Source organism: Leopardus geoffroyi, chromosome E2, assembly GCF_018350155.1.
Source record: "Leopardus geoffroyi isolate Oge1 chromosome E2, O.geoffroyi_Oge1_pat1.0, whole genome shotgun sequence".
NCBI classification, from domain to species: domain Eukaryota; kingdom Metazoa; phylum Chordata; class Mammalia; order Carnivora; family Felidae; genus Leopardus; species Leopardus geoffroyi.
In genome coordinates, this window is record NC_059335.1 from 13,716,964 (window position 1) to 13,731,596 (window position 14,633).

General features: G+C 54.3%; 1 protein-coding gene across 1 annotated transcript; it reads right to left on the reverse strand.

Moving 5' to 3' along the window:
- Positions 1-1,980: 1,980 nt before the first annotated feature.
- On the reverse strand, positions 1,981-14,046 carry LOC123578909 (cytochrome P450 2S1). The gene is given in 10 exon segments (XM_045442263.1): positions 1,981-3,136; positions 3,138-3,310; positions 3,405-3,546; positions 5,437-5,624; positions 6,857-6,998; positions 9,393-9,572; positions 9,708-9,868; positions 10,325-10,474; positions 12,325-12,490; positions 13,614-14,046. Coding segments are annotated over 10 exon segments (1,860 nt in total). The 5' UTR covers positions 13,785-14,046; the 3' UTR covers positions 1,981-2,749.
- Between the last annotated feature and the right edge of the window lie 587 nt (positions 14,047-14,633).

Sequence of the window (14,633 nt, forward strand, 5' to 3'; positions counted from 1 at the left end):
CATGCTGTCCGCGCAGAGCCCAGTTTGGGGCTGGATCCCTTGAACCGTGGGACTAGGACCTGAGCCTAAATCAAAAGTAGGATCCTTAACTGACGGAGCCACTCAGGCGCCCCTGTTGGGACTTTAAAAAAGTAAAATTGAGGGGCGCCTGGGTGGCTCCGTCGGTTGAGTGTCCGACTTTGGCTCAGGTCATGATCTCACAGTCTGTGAGTTCAAGCCCTGCATTGGGCTCTGTGCTGACAGCTCAGAGCCTGGAGCCTGTTTCAGATTCTGTGTCTCCCTCTCTCTCTGCCCCTCCCCCGTTCGTGCTCTGTCTCTCTCTGTCTCAAAAATAAATAAACGTTAAAAAAAAATAAAAAAAAAAAGTAAAATTGAAAGGGGGGAATTATTGCTTAGTAGTAAAGGGTCCTTTGGGGGGGGGATAATAAAAATTTTTGAATATAGTGGTGATGGTTACACAGCACTGTGAATATATTTAATGCCACTGACTTAAACACTTATGAATGGTTAAAATGATAAATGTTATATGTATTTTACCATAAACACACACAAAACTGAAGACCACACTAATTCTACATTTTCACTTTGGGTCCAACAATTTTTTTTTTTTTTTACAGTTTATTTATTTATTTATTTTTTTTAATTTTTTTTTCTTCGTTTTTATTTATTTTTGGGACAGAGAGAGACAGAGCATGAACGGGGGAGGGGCAGAGAGAGAGGGAGACACAGAATCGGAAACAGGCTCCAGGCTCCGAGCCATCAGCCCAGAGCCCGACGCGGGGCTCGAACTCACGGACCGCGAGATTGTGACCTGGCTGAAGTCGGACGCTCAACCGACTGCGCCACCCAGGCGCCCCAGCAGTTTATTTATTTTTGAGAGAGACAGAGAGAGTGTGAGTAGGGGAGGGGCAGAGAGAGAATCCCAAGGAGGCTCCACGCCGCCAGCACAGAGTCCGACGTGGGGCTCAAACTCACAGAACCCTGAGATCATGCCCTGAGCCGAAACCAAGAGTCGGGTGCCTAACTGACTGAGCCAGCCAGGTGCTCCTTCTTCTTCCTTTTTTTTTTTTTTAAATAAATGTTTATTTTTGACAGAGAGAGAGAGTGCGCGCATGTGTTTCCTATTTCTCTCAAAATAAATAAAATTTAGGTTTGGCTTAAAAAAAGAAATAAAAATAAAATCTTAGTCGTAACTGAGTGATAGCAGAAATAAAACTAGGACACCTGGGTGGCTCAAGCGGTTAAGCGTCTGACTCTTGATTTCGGCTCAGGTCATGATCTAATGGTCCCTGAGTTCAAGCCTCACATCCGGCTCTGCGCTGACAGTGGGGGGCCTGCTTGGGATTCTCTCCCTCCCCCTCTCTGCCCCTACCCTACTCATGTGTGCTCTCTCTCCCTCAAACAAGAAGTAAACTAAAAAAAGAAGGAAAAGAAAACTAGCAGAAAGTTGATGGTTATCAATGAGACCAGGTGATGGGCAAATAAAAAAAAAAAAAAACTAGCAGAAAGTTGATGGTTATCAATGAGGCCAGGTGATGGGCACAGGGGTTCATTACACCATTCTCTCTATTTTTGTGTTTGAAAACTTCCCTTCCTTGTGACGGGAAGGCAGGAGGAAAAGAGCCTGTGGAAGAGGCAAAGCTGGGCCAGGAATGCTGTTCCGGCAGGCAGCTTTCAGACTCGGAAAGTTCCCAGGGCCGGGATCTGGAACTTCACCTGTAGGCTCTCCCTGGCTGGGCCCCCCACCCCACCCCGGGCTTGCGGTTCAGCCTGTTACTTTCTCCCTGCCCGCACCCCCCTCCCCACATCAGCTTCACCGGAAGTGAGGCCCAGGACAGGCCCCCCCCTCCCCCCTCCACATCTGGTGTACTGATGTCAACAGCCAGGGTGGGCGGGGGCCATGTTTTTTAGCTCCCCGCCCAGCCTCGAGGGAGGGGCGGACCCCCCATTCCCACCCCTTACTCACAATGACAGACACGGTCACAGGCACACCAGGCCCTGACAGGGGCCAGACATCAACTTTTATTGCAAAATGGGGACCTTCAAGTCACAAGGACGTCAGAACTGGCCTCTTCCCTGACACCGGGAGTTGGAATCTGGCCCCAACTGGGTCATCTAGCCCCTTTCACCGGGTCCAACTGGGGCGTGGGGAGGGGAGGTGGGTCAGTGTGTATGTGTGGAGGGACAGGCAGGGGAGGCTTTTAACATGGTTACATAAACAAGAGGGTGGGGAGGGGGGCTCTGATCGGAGGGCCCAGTGTGTCCAAGTTTCCTTGGTTCCCAGGCCTGTGCGCACAACTGCACACTCGGGGATATATTTATATTTGGGAGAATCTGAGCATCAAGGGGCTTGGAAAGGGGTATCCTTGAGGGCTGAAGGTCTGGAGGAGGCCAGGGCTGTGCTCCCCGGGAATGGCGTGTCTCAGTGAGAAGATACTTGGAAATGGCATGGTGTCATGTGTGGGCTGGCTGTGTGGCTCAGCGGTCGGGGGCATGCGGACAGTGATGGCCATGTGCCTGGATTGCAGTGTGGCTGCAAGAGAGAGGGTATGCTGGGGCTGAAGACAGGGCCCGTCTCTCTGTGTGGGGACATGACCCGGGAAGGGTCACGTTCCCCTCTGCAGCAGGCTCCCAGAACTGGCAGCATTGGTAAGTTGGATGGGCGAAGAGGGCGTGTGGGCCCTGAACATAGAGGCTGTTTCTGTGGCTTGTTAAGGTAGGAGCCAAACTCCCACATGCGGGTTGCACATCAAGGGGAGTTGTGTTGTGTACGAGATGGTGTGTTATCTGGGCACATGGTCGTGACTCCAGATGCACTAAATCTGTGACTACAGAAAGCCTGTGTGGCAGAGTTGCCTCGTGGACCTTTCCGTGGCCGCGTGAAGTGGGGGGGGGGGGGGGTTGCGTGTCTCAGCAGCTGCGTGGGCTGAGTGAGCGTGGCCCTGTGGACATGTAAGCTGAGTATCTGTGCAACCGACCCTAGAAAATAGCTCCAGGTGCGTGGACGTGGCTGCCTGTCGTGTGGACTTGCGGTTCTGGAGACACAAGCGTGTTCATGCCCACCCCCATGAGAAGGCCACCATCTCCCATGGCTCCCTCCGTCATCGGGGCCACAGGATGGGTGGAGGTCAGTGGGGCCGGACTTGTAGCTGGAAGGCTGGGGGGATGTTGAAAAGGCCACTGATGGCTGGCTGGAGGCTCAGGGTCCCTGGAGGGCACGGGCTCTCCAGGGAGAAGGCCTGCAGGATGGCAGTAAAGAGGAGGAACAGTTCTGCCCGAGCCAGGCCCTCTCCGAGGCAGACGCGCTTCCCTGCAGGGAACAGGAAGACAGAGCTGGGCCGACCCTCCTCACCCACAGGTGTGGGGAGGACGGGCAGGTGAGCAGGGATGGGACCAGCAAGTACCTAAGGAGAAGGGCAAGAATGCCTCCTGCTTCTGGAACCGTCCGTCCGCATCTAGGAATCGGTCTGGATTGAATTCCTCTGGCTTTTCGAAGACCTCAGGATCATGCAGGACAGAGCCGAGGAGGGGGAAGACCTCGGTGCCCTGAGGGGGAATAATAACAAAGTTACAAATATCCCTCCTCACCCAGAGGGGGAATAATAACAAAGTTACAAATATCCCTCCCCACCCAGGTGTGAGGGCAGAGCACAAGAGTCCGGAGTGTCAGGGACTCCAGTTCACAAAACACAATGGCATCAACGTGTTTCAAGGGCTTGTTATGGGCCAGGTACTTTGTTAAGCATTACAAAAAAATTTTTTTAACGCTTGTTTATTTTTGAGAGAGAGAGAGACACACACACACACACAGAGTGCAAGCATGGGAAGGACAGAGAGAGAGGGAGACACAGGATCCGAAGCAGGCTCCAGGCTCCGAGCTGTCAGCACAGAGCCCAACGCAGGGCTGGAATCCACCGACCGCGAGATCATGACCTGAGCCGAAGTTGGACGCGTAACCGACTGAGCCACCCAGGCGCCCCAATTAAGCATTTTTGATATATTCTCTCTTATGTAACATGTATGTGTATCTCACTCGCTCTCACATCCACAAACATACACTTGAACCTGCTAAAACTTTTTCACAAGTCTGGGAAGTAGTTTCTGACATGACTCCCATTTTCAAGGTGGGAAAACAGAGGCCCAAAGAACTTAAGCAACTTGCCCAAGGTACCATTCGGTGACAGCAGAGTTTGTTATTTTTTAATTTTGTCTTTCAACTTTGAGGGTATGTTGTGATTCATCTGTGGCTGTCCTAAGCCACCTGGCCAGAGTCCAGCTCTTTCCCACAGTGCTCTTCCACGGGTAAAACCAAGGCTGGGTAGGTGAGGGCTGTCCCTGACGACTCCCCTCCGCCCAGCTCCCGCTCCTCCCCCGTCCCCTCCCAGTGGCGGTCGAGATCAGTTACAGTGTCCCCAAGGCTGTGCAGTGGAGGGGGGCTCCAAAAAAACAGGCAGGCTCATGCTATGGCTATTAAAATAACACAAGCAGGTAACTGTGGTTAAAGCACAGGCCCTGAGTGTAAATCCTGCCTTTACCATTGTAGGCTGGGTGATCCCAGCAAGTCTTCTCATCTTTAAAGGCCACCGTTTCCTCATCTGTAAAACGGGCATAATAGTGTAGGGTTGCTCTGAAGGCTGAAGATTAAGTAAGGTAATATATTTGTGAAGCATTTAGAACGGTACCTGGTGAGAGCAAGTCCTCAATCACTGATGCCTGTTGTTTACATCATCACTATCAAGAGTTGCGACAGTCACTGCACTAGCAATGGTTGCTGCGGCCGAACGGGGAACCCCTGGGGAACCCCCGACAACCTGCACCAAGAGCGGAGCTGGTGTTTTGCAAGCATTGTCTTGCAGGTTCCTTAAGATCTCAAATTAATACTATTTTGTTCCCGATGTAGAAGAGGGGTGGAGAGTGGTTCAGAGGGTGAAGTGATTTGCCCAAGGTCCCAGAGAAAAAACAGATCGTAACTACTATGGGTTTGAGTCTAAGAGGAGGCAGCAGCTTGCGGGACGACGGCACCTGGGGTTCCCGGGCGGACATCGCCCCCTGGTGGTGCTGGCTCCGAGTTGCTCCCTAATGGAGGGCAGGAGTTGGGCGGGGCGTGGGGAAGAAGGGAGGGAGGGGTTTGATGGTGGGGGTTTACAGCAGTTCCTAAATTGCTTCCCTGTCACCGCTGGCTTGTGATTGTCCCAGCCACCCTGGAAGGAGGTAGAATTAGGATATCCGTTGGACAGATAGGGAGCTGAGGCCCAGAGACAGAGGCAAAGGCAAGAGAAATGCACCCAGAAAGAAACAAACAGGGAGACAGGGAAGGAGAGAGGGACACCAAGAAAGGGATGCCAGAGAGGGACCAATAATCAGAAAAAGTCAGAGACACAGACAGCAACAGACTCAGGCCTGAGGCCGAGACGACCACTGGGTGCAGGCGCCCACCTGGGGAAGGGTGTACCCTCGGAAGCAGGTGGTCCTCGTGAGGGCGTGGGGCATTCCCATGGGCACCAGAGCCAGCAGCCGTTGCGCCTCATGCAAAACTGCGTCCGTGTAGGGGAGGCGGGCTCGGTCCCCCAGGCCTGGCACCCGGCCAGCCCCCAGCTCCCGGGTCAGCTCCTCCCGGACACGCTCTGCACCGAGGAAGAGGAAGGCTGGAGTCAGAGGTGGGGTGGGGCCCCGCGATCCTACCCTTGGAAGCCCCATCTTCTCAAAGTGGCCGTGGTTGGGGTGAGGCTGGTGGGCAGGGAGGAGGTTCCCAGATCGCACTGAGCCAGAGTCCCCATGACCTATGTGCTGAGCACAGGGTCTCTCCTCTCAATTCCCACAGCAATGCTGCGAGGTGGGATACCATTATCCATCCGCATTTCCCAGATGAGAAAACTGAGGCCCAGATTGCTAAAGTCACAGCGGACTCCATTCCGCTGAGGCCACCTTCCAGGTCAGCCCACCCCACTGGCTTGAGGGCATTTGATGCAGCTGCCTGACTCCAAAATGCTGGGCTTTCCCAGAGCTCACACCCCCAGCTCTGCCTCTCAGCCAGTCATCTTTCGCTTCTTGCTTGTGCCCTAATGACCTTAGTTTTTGTTTTAAGTCATTTCTACACCCAACATGGAGCTCAAACTCACTACCCTGAGATCAAGACCTGACTTGAGACCAAGAGTTGGTTGTTTAATCGACTGAGCCACCCAGGCGCCCCTCCCTTCCCCTTTTTAAGTGAACTCTATGCCCAACATGCTACTTGAACTCAGGACCCTGAGATCAAGGATCCTGTTAAGTCCTGCCCCGGATGTCTTGTGGCCTCGTGGATGCCTCCCCCCAGGTGGCCCCAGGTCCCTTACACTTGTCCTAAACTGGCCTCAGCATCTCCCCTGAAACAGCTCCTCGTTCCTTCTGTCCCCATCTCAGGGTGCCTCCATGGCCCTCTGGTCCCCAAATCCCCTGGGCCTCCCGCGTCATTCTCTTCCTGCTCACCCAGCCCCTCTTCTCCCCCCACAGCTTGGCCCAGGCCTGTCCTCTCCTGCCCAGGTCTCTATCCCATCCTCTTCCCTGGGCTCCCGGCATCTTCTTTCATCCGGAAAGATATTTTGTAAAAGGCTAATTGAACCCTGCCCTCCTCTGCTCAGCATCCTTCTGTGGTTCCCCATTGCTCAGGATCAGGCATACAAGGCCCCCTGCCTCATCTCTCATTTCACTACGCTTCACACATCAACCTGCAGCCCCCGCCGCCCCCAAGTTCTCGCTCGTCAGACACCCCCAATGCCGGGTTCATTCTCGCCACCAGGCTCCAGCTCGTTCTCCTGAACATTCTTCCTCTTGAGCCCTCACTTCCGTTCCCAGGGCTGGCTGGTCCAAAGGCTCCTACCTTGGACCTGAGGGTATTTCAGCAGAAGCAAGAGGGTGTAGCGGACCGTGGTGCTGACCGTGACCGTCCCGGCAAACAGCAGATAAATGACTGTCATCAACAAGTTCTTGTCAGTCCATTCTGTGTTTGGGTCTTGCTCTTCCTGGAAGAAACCAGGCAGAAGGGCTCAGAGAACTCAGGCTGTGGGGAGCAGAGGCCCAGCACAGCCACGCCTGGGGCTGCAACACGGCAAGTTGAAGCTTTGTCGGGGCGGGTGGGGGTTGTATAAATGTTTGGGCAAGTTGGGAAGTGGACTCTTGATATTAATTTTCTTTGGTTGGAATGTTTTTGAAAATGAAAGAGCATGGCCACTATAAAAAACAAACAAACAGAAAATGGCACGTGGTGAGGATGTGGAGAAACCGGAACCCTGTCACCCTCAGTGGGGACGTCAGATGGCGCAGCTATGGGCAACGGTATGAGGTTCCTTAAGCAATTAAAATAGAAGGGGCGCTTGGGTGGCTCAGTCGGTTGAGCGCCCAACTTTGGTTCAGGTCACGATCTCACAGTTGGTGAGGTTCGAGCCCCGCATCAGACTCGGTGCAGACAGCTAGGAGCCTGGAGCCTGCTTCGGATTCTGTGTCTCCTTCTCTCTCTCCCCTTCCCCCTCTTGTGCTCCTCCCCTCAAATAAATAAACATTAAAAAAATTTCTTTTTAATGAAAATAGAATTATGGTATGATCTAGCATTTCCACTTCTGGGCAGGGAACCCAACAAATGGAAAGCAAGATCTTGAAGAGGTATTTGTTCATAGCAACGTTATTCATAACAGACCAAAGGAGGAAGCAGCTCAAGTGTCCACTGACAGATGAATGGATGAGCCCAGAGTGGTCTATCCATGCGGTGGAATAAGGACTCCACCTTAAAAAGGCTTAAAAAGGGGGCGCCTGGGTGGCGCAGTCGGTTAAGCGTCCGACTTCAGCCAGGTCACGATCTCGCGGTCCGTGACTTCGAGCCCCGCGTCAGGCTCTGGGCTGATGGCTCAGAGCCTGGAGCCTGTTTCCGATTCTGTGTCTCCCTCTCTCTCTGCCCCTCCCCCGTTCATGCTCTGTCTCTCTCTGTCCCAAAAATAAATAAACGTTGAAAAAAAAAAAAAAAGGCTTAAAAAGGAAGGAAATGCTGTTACAGGCTACAACATGGATGAACCTTGAGGATATCACGCTAAGTGAGATAAGCCAATCGCAAAAGGACAAACCACTTACATGAGGTCCCTAGAATATGCAAACTCATAGAGACAGAACGTAGAAAGGTGGTTGCTGGGGGCTGGGAGGGGGCTGGGAGGGGGCTGGGGAGTCCTTAACCAAGTAGAGAGTTTCTGTTTGATAAGATGAAAAAAAAGTTCTGGAGATTTTTCTGCACGACAATGTGGATATATTAACACTACTGGACTTGACACTTAAAAATGGTCAAGGTAGGGGGCACCTGGCTGGTGGTGGGAGGAGCATGTGATTCTTGATCCAGACGTTGTAAATTCGAGCCCTACGTTAGATGTAGAGATTATTTAAAAATAAAATCTTTTTTTTAATGTTTACTTATTTATTTTGAGAGAGAGAGAGGGAGAGTGAGTGCGCGGGGCACAGGGAGAGAATCCCAAGCAGGCTCCACACTGTGAGTGCAGAGCCTGACGTGGGGCTTGATTCCATGACCCTGAGATCATGACCTGAGCCGAAATCAAGAGTTGGATGCTTAACCAACTGAGCCATCCAGGCGCCTTTAAAAATAAAAATTTTAAGTTTTTTTTTTTTTATTCTGAGAGAGACAGAGAAAGAGAGAGAGAGAGAGTGCCAAAGAGCGCAGGGGAGCGGCAGAGAGAGAATCCCAAGCAGGCCCTATGCTGTCAATCCAGAGCCCGATGTGTGGGATCCCACAACTGGGAGATCATGACCTGAGCCGAAATCAAGAGTCAGAAGCTTAACCGACTGAACCACCCAGGTGCCTCCTAGAAATAAAATCTTTACCAAAAAAAATGGTTAAGGTGGTAAATTTTATGTTATGTGTGCTTTACCACGATTTCAAAAATTTCGTTTCATTTAGAAAATGAAAGTAGAAGGAAATGGGGTACGAGGTTAAGAAAAATGTTCTGTCTCTCCATGAACAGGGTGGCCGCATTTATTCCAAGGATGTGGCCCTGAATGTCTTCCATAATTCCAAAGTTTGGATAATTCAAAAGTAGTTATTTCCACAGGCTTAGCCTTCATTGCAATTTCCTTGTAATAATATATTGTTCTTATTGAATGAAGGAAGTGGACTTTATTCCTGTAATTTGATATCACAAGGTCTCATAATCAAGTGATTTTACTTGACATGTCTTGGGGTGGGGTACAGTGGGGTACTGTACAGGTGGGGCCTGCACAGGGGGCTAAGGTCAGAGAGAGAGAGGGAGAAAGGGAGAGGGAGAGAGAGAGGGAGGCCTGACAGATTCCAGCTATACCAGAGTGGGCCCCAGCCTGGCCGCCAGCCCCATTCAGGAGGCCCCCCAACCCTGACCTTCCCCCACCTCTGCCATCGTCAGCAGGAAGGCATCCACCACGTCGCACGCGGGCCCGGAGGTGTCCAGGCTCCCCTTGTGTCGCTGTACCTGCTGGACGGCAAAGGTGGCCAGGATGCTCAAGTGACCAAGGAGTTGTGTGTGGGGCCCCGGCAGGTGCCGTAGGAGCTGGGAGAACATCTCGTAGGCCTGCGAGGGGCAGGGGAGAAGGACAGCTATTTTCATGGGGCCTGGCCCTGCACCAGCATGGAGGGGTGCTCTGGGGGTTACCTGGGAAAGGTAGGCAGGAACCTTTGGGGAAGAAGAGGGGTCCCACCCGCGTACCTGGCCCCATGGGGAACTGATCCCCAGCACGGCGCCACCAGCTGCCCGGACCACGGTCTGGAACTCCTCATCCTCATAGGGGAAGCGGAGGCCGAAGGTAAGGGAGCAGATGATGTTGGAGGTGGCCTGGGCCAGCAGCAGGGAGGGGTCAAATGGCTGTCCTGAGGAGGAGGGGGCAGGGAGGAGGGCTGTGACGGACAGAGGGCCGGACTCCACCGGAAGGAGACAGGCATAGAGAGAGACAGACAGGGGGATGAAAGACAGATGGAGAAACAGAAGGGGAAAGAGACAGACAGAGAGACAGGGAGAGACGGAGAAAGAGACAGGGAAAGAGAGACCGGGAAAGACTGAGTGAGAAAGATGGATAGGGAGAGAGACAGAGAAAGATAGACTTATAGGAGAGAGAAACAGAAAAATCGAGAAAGAAAAGAAGCACTAAGAGTGATGTGGCAGCACCAGGGGCACCGAGACCCCTGGGGAGACATGAGGACAGAGACAGAAGGTGGAGGAGGCGCTCCAGGAGGCGAACAGAGCCCTCAGCCCAGCGCCAGAGGGAAGGTCCTCCCCACCCTCGGGCACACCGCAGGGCACCCCAGGCTCACCCCCACCCTGCTGACCTTCTGTCTCCTGGAATGCCTCCACCAGACACCGGGCCTCCGCCTGGATCAGCTCCTCGCCTTCTCGCTTCCCCATGCCCAGGTCCCGCAGCGCGAGTGTGGTGAACCTCTTCAGCTGCCTCCATCGCTCCCCATTGGAGAAGAAAACCCCTGCACAGAAGGCTGGACTCAAGGAGGGACTGGCCCCCCCCCCCCCAACCCCCAGGACTGCTCCCTTGCTCCCAGTGACATGCCCAAGGGGGACTCCGAAGGTCCGTTATCAGCGTAGCCCAGGGGACTGGCAGGGGACTCCGTAAGTACTCAGTAAATGCCTAACCTTGGGTCAGAGGGTGACATTCTCCTGAGAAGCCGGTCACACATGTTCTGTGATGAACCAGGATGAGTGAGGACTTCTTCCTTGCATTGATCTTTTTATTCCTCTTTTCCCGTCCCCCCTCCCCTGGAGTCCTTTTATCTCTCCTTCCTCTTCCTCCTTCCTTCCCAACATTTACAGAGTACCATGGGGTCCCCTGCCCCACGTCATTTGGAAGCTGGAAACTGAAGCGGGAGGGAGGAGCATGGAACTGACTTTTCCTCCTTCAGCGAAGGGTCTGCATTGGACAAAAACCTTGCCTTCTCTGAATTCAGCATCTCACCTGTGCAGTGCTGGCCCCTAGTGGCCTCCTGGGTGTCCCAAACTGGCCTCCGCACCTCTCCTCCTTCTCATTTCAGCCCACCATTCCCCGGCCCCGGCCCCTGTCCAGAGCCCTGGAAACCTCTCCCAGCCACCCCCCTCCCTTTCCCACGGCCTCTGCTCCAGCCCAGCAGAGTCCCCTCCCTGGGCTCCTACACAGCAACCCGAGGATCTTTCTAGCTCTGTCCATCCCTACTTCCATCTACAGCCCCCAGAAAAACCCAAAACCAAGCACTCTGGTGTGACTCAGGCCCCGCATGACCCACTTCTCCAGCTTTCTTACTCATCCTGCTGCAATTGAACTGGGCTTCTCTTGCTTCCTCAGTGGTGTCAGGATCCCCCCTCTAGGCTTTGCCCCCCCTGCCCCCCCGCCCCCCCATCTGGATCACTCACTCTCCATTCTCGCTGAACTAATTCCATTCCTCCTTCAGGTCGCATTGCAATTGTCCCCTACTCTGAGAAGCCTTCCTTGATTCCTCCCGGTCTCCCTCCCTTCCCCCTTCCAGTATAGTTCCCTTGTGTCCTGCTGTCAGAGCTGAAGGCAGGTTGCAGAATTCCATTCTCTCCCTCCAGTCTCATGACAAGCCCACCTCTCCTACAGTAAGACAGGATGCCACATCTGTCTTGGACATCTCTGTGTCCCCAGTACCCACTATAGGGCCAGGCATGATAGAGATTTGTCAATTTAATGAATGAATGGATGCTTCTTCTCTCACCTCCATGCTTTCCTACGTGCTAGTCTCTGCTTGGAATGCCCTTCCCACTCATCCTAGGAGTCTGAGCTCAGACAACCCGTCTTTCAAGACTCCCTGGGCATCTCCCACCAAACAGGCTGGGTCAGGTGCCTCTTCAGGTTCCAGAAGTCCCAGGGCTTCCTCTATCCTGGCCCTGGCTTCTCTGCCTTCCCCATCCTAGGCCTGACCTCTCTGGCCTGTCACTGTCTGGGTCTTTCTCCCCAGTGGCTAACAAGCTCTAGGTCACTGCTGTGTCCCCATAGTGCCCAACACCAGGCTCCTACTTCCAGGCTTAGCAGAGAATAATTTTTATAACATTAAGTGTTCCCACCCATTCCCAGTGCCTAGAAAGCTCTCCTGGTCTCTCCCAGCCCTGGGGGCTTGATCTGGAGCAGTGATGACATCGCTACAACCTGGCCCAGGGCTCATTCAATCCTCAGCAGGACCTCAGCAAGTGCTATTATCACCCCATGTTATGGATGAGGAAACACAGGCTCAGGGACACTAAGTCACGCACAAAAAATCATACCAGTTAAGTGGTAGCAGGCTCTAAGGGAAGGAGCCAGGGGTCTCCAGCCCTGCTCACGACTCACCATGGCCTTCGAAAGTGCCGTCCAGCGTTGCCAGCATCCCCCGCCCACTGAACTCCTCAGCCTGACCTCCCAGGGCCTCCTGGACAGCTTCGTGCCCAACCAGGACCACCACGCGCCGCCAGGGACCCAGGTACACGGTGAACACTGGTCCATACTTCTTACTTAGCTGGGGGTAGGGAGGGAGAAGGGGCAGGTGCTGAGGGACAGGCTATGGCCTCTTTCAGTTTAGATGTCCCCATCACAGCCCCATCACTGGATGAAGCACCTAGGAGGAAGCCCCTCCCCTCCAGACGGAAATAGCCCCCTTGGGAGACTCAGTTCTCTTTCTGCATCAGGCTCTCAGGCCCCCTCCCCATAGAGTCCTCAACTCCTTATTTCCTACAGAGACCCCGGTTCAGACCCGGGGACAACCCAGAACCACCCCTACCTCCCAACCCAGACATATGACAGCAAAAATGGGCAGCTGAGACTCTGACCTCTCCTGATTACTCAGTTCTTCCCCTACCCCCAAACTAGCCACCCTTTTCAATCACTGCTAAACCCTCAGATTTTGGAGCAGACACTGCTGGGCACCTGCCAAATCTTTCCCCAAGACCCCCCCCTCCCCATGTTCTGGAGTCCCCCAGACTCCTTTTGAATGGGGAACCTCTGGCTTCTTCCTCTCTCCTGCAAAGGGTTGAAACTGTCTCAGCCTTCTTTCTTGCCCTCTTTCCCTGCTGTTCTGGAGACTTCCAGGTCCCTCCTAGCCGAGTCCCATGCAAACAGCACTCCCACGCCCCTATTCTCTGCAGACAAATACCTGGAACTCTCCAGCCAAACCTCCCCTTCCCGTCAGCGACCGCTCCCCTTTTCTTTTCTGCCCCTCCCCAGCTACCTCTCCCCCTGGGACAGGCTTCCCTTCATCAGCTTCTCTGCTGCTAGAGGGCTCTCTCCCAGTCTCTGGCTTTAATCCCCTGCTTCTAGCACCTTCCCAGGATTCTGTGGACCCCTCTGCCACTGGATCCTGCTCCCCTGCTCTCATCCTCTCTAGGATTCTGCTCCTCCTAGCCCTGGCCCCGCAACCCAGGGTCCTCTCACCTCAGCGCCCTCTTCCACCCTTCTCAGCTCCGGAGCCCTGCCCCACCCCAGAACGCCCATAACCCCTTCGCCCTTGCACCCTTCGCCTGCCTCCTCTAGGATACCCAAGGGCCTGTCCGTTCTGGCACTCCGCTTTCTCTCTCTCCTGGGGCCCCCTCCCTCTCTTGGCCCCGGACCCCCGCCCCAACCAGGGCGTCCCCGCCGCCCCTCACCCGCAAGAGCCCCAAGTACAGCGCCCCGGGCCGGAGCTGCAGGAGGTTCCCCAGCAGCGGCAGCGGCATGGGCCCCGGGGGCAGGTGGCCCGGGGTCCGGGGCAGCGCCAGCGTCAGCACCAAGAGCAGCAGCAGCACCAGCAGCAGCGTCCCGGTGCTGGCCGCCTCCATCTCGGCGGGTTGGCTCCTTCTCCTGGTTCCCAGACACTCCACGCGGCTGGGCCAGCTAGGGGCGGGAGCCGGGCGGCTCCTCGCGGTCGAAATCCGGCGGCGAGGGGCGGGGCAGCCAGCCCCTCCCCCTACCTACAGGCAGGATTCTCTCCCCGCCGCCGGATTTCTTTCTTCGAGACCCCTGCGGCCGCCGGGTGTGGGGACACGCTCTCGAACGGGTATCTACCAGGTCACCTAGGTTCGGGGGGGCGGAGACAGCGCCTGGGGCCCCAGGTAGGGCGTGGGCACACTGGAGGAGCCCGGGAGCCAGAGACTTTGGCTGTCTCCAGGAGGCCACACCCCGTGCCTGAAGAGGTGACCCGCGGCCGCCCTCCCCAGCTTCCACCTCCCTCCTCGAGGCTGTCGGGGTGTGAGTTCGCTTGTGCGTGCGCGCGTCTTTGAGCCGATTTCCTCCAGCATCTTTCTTACGTCTTCACGGTGAACCAGGAGGACTTGACCTTTAACAATAAAACATCTGAGGTCCAGGGAGATAAATCGGCTGACCCCAGGCCACACAGCTAACAAGCGGCAGAGCTGGGGTTTGAATTCCCGGCCATTCAGAAGGATTGACTGACGCCATCATTCATTCACTTAGTATCGTATAATGGTTAGGAACATGCTATCTGAAGCCAGAGTGCTTGAGTTCACAGCCTAGCTTCCCTGTGCCTCTGTTAACTCTTGAAAAATGGGAATCGTTTTAAGGATTAATAGGTTCATGTGTAAACAACTTCAAAGAGGTCCAGGTGCGTGTGTAACAAGTACCAAATAAATGTTAGCTAATATTCTTTCAACTCATTGCTATTGAGGTCT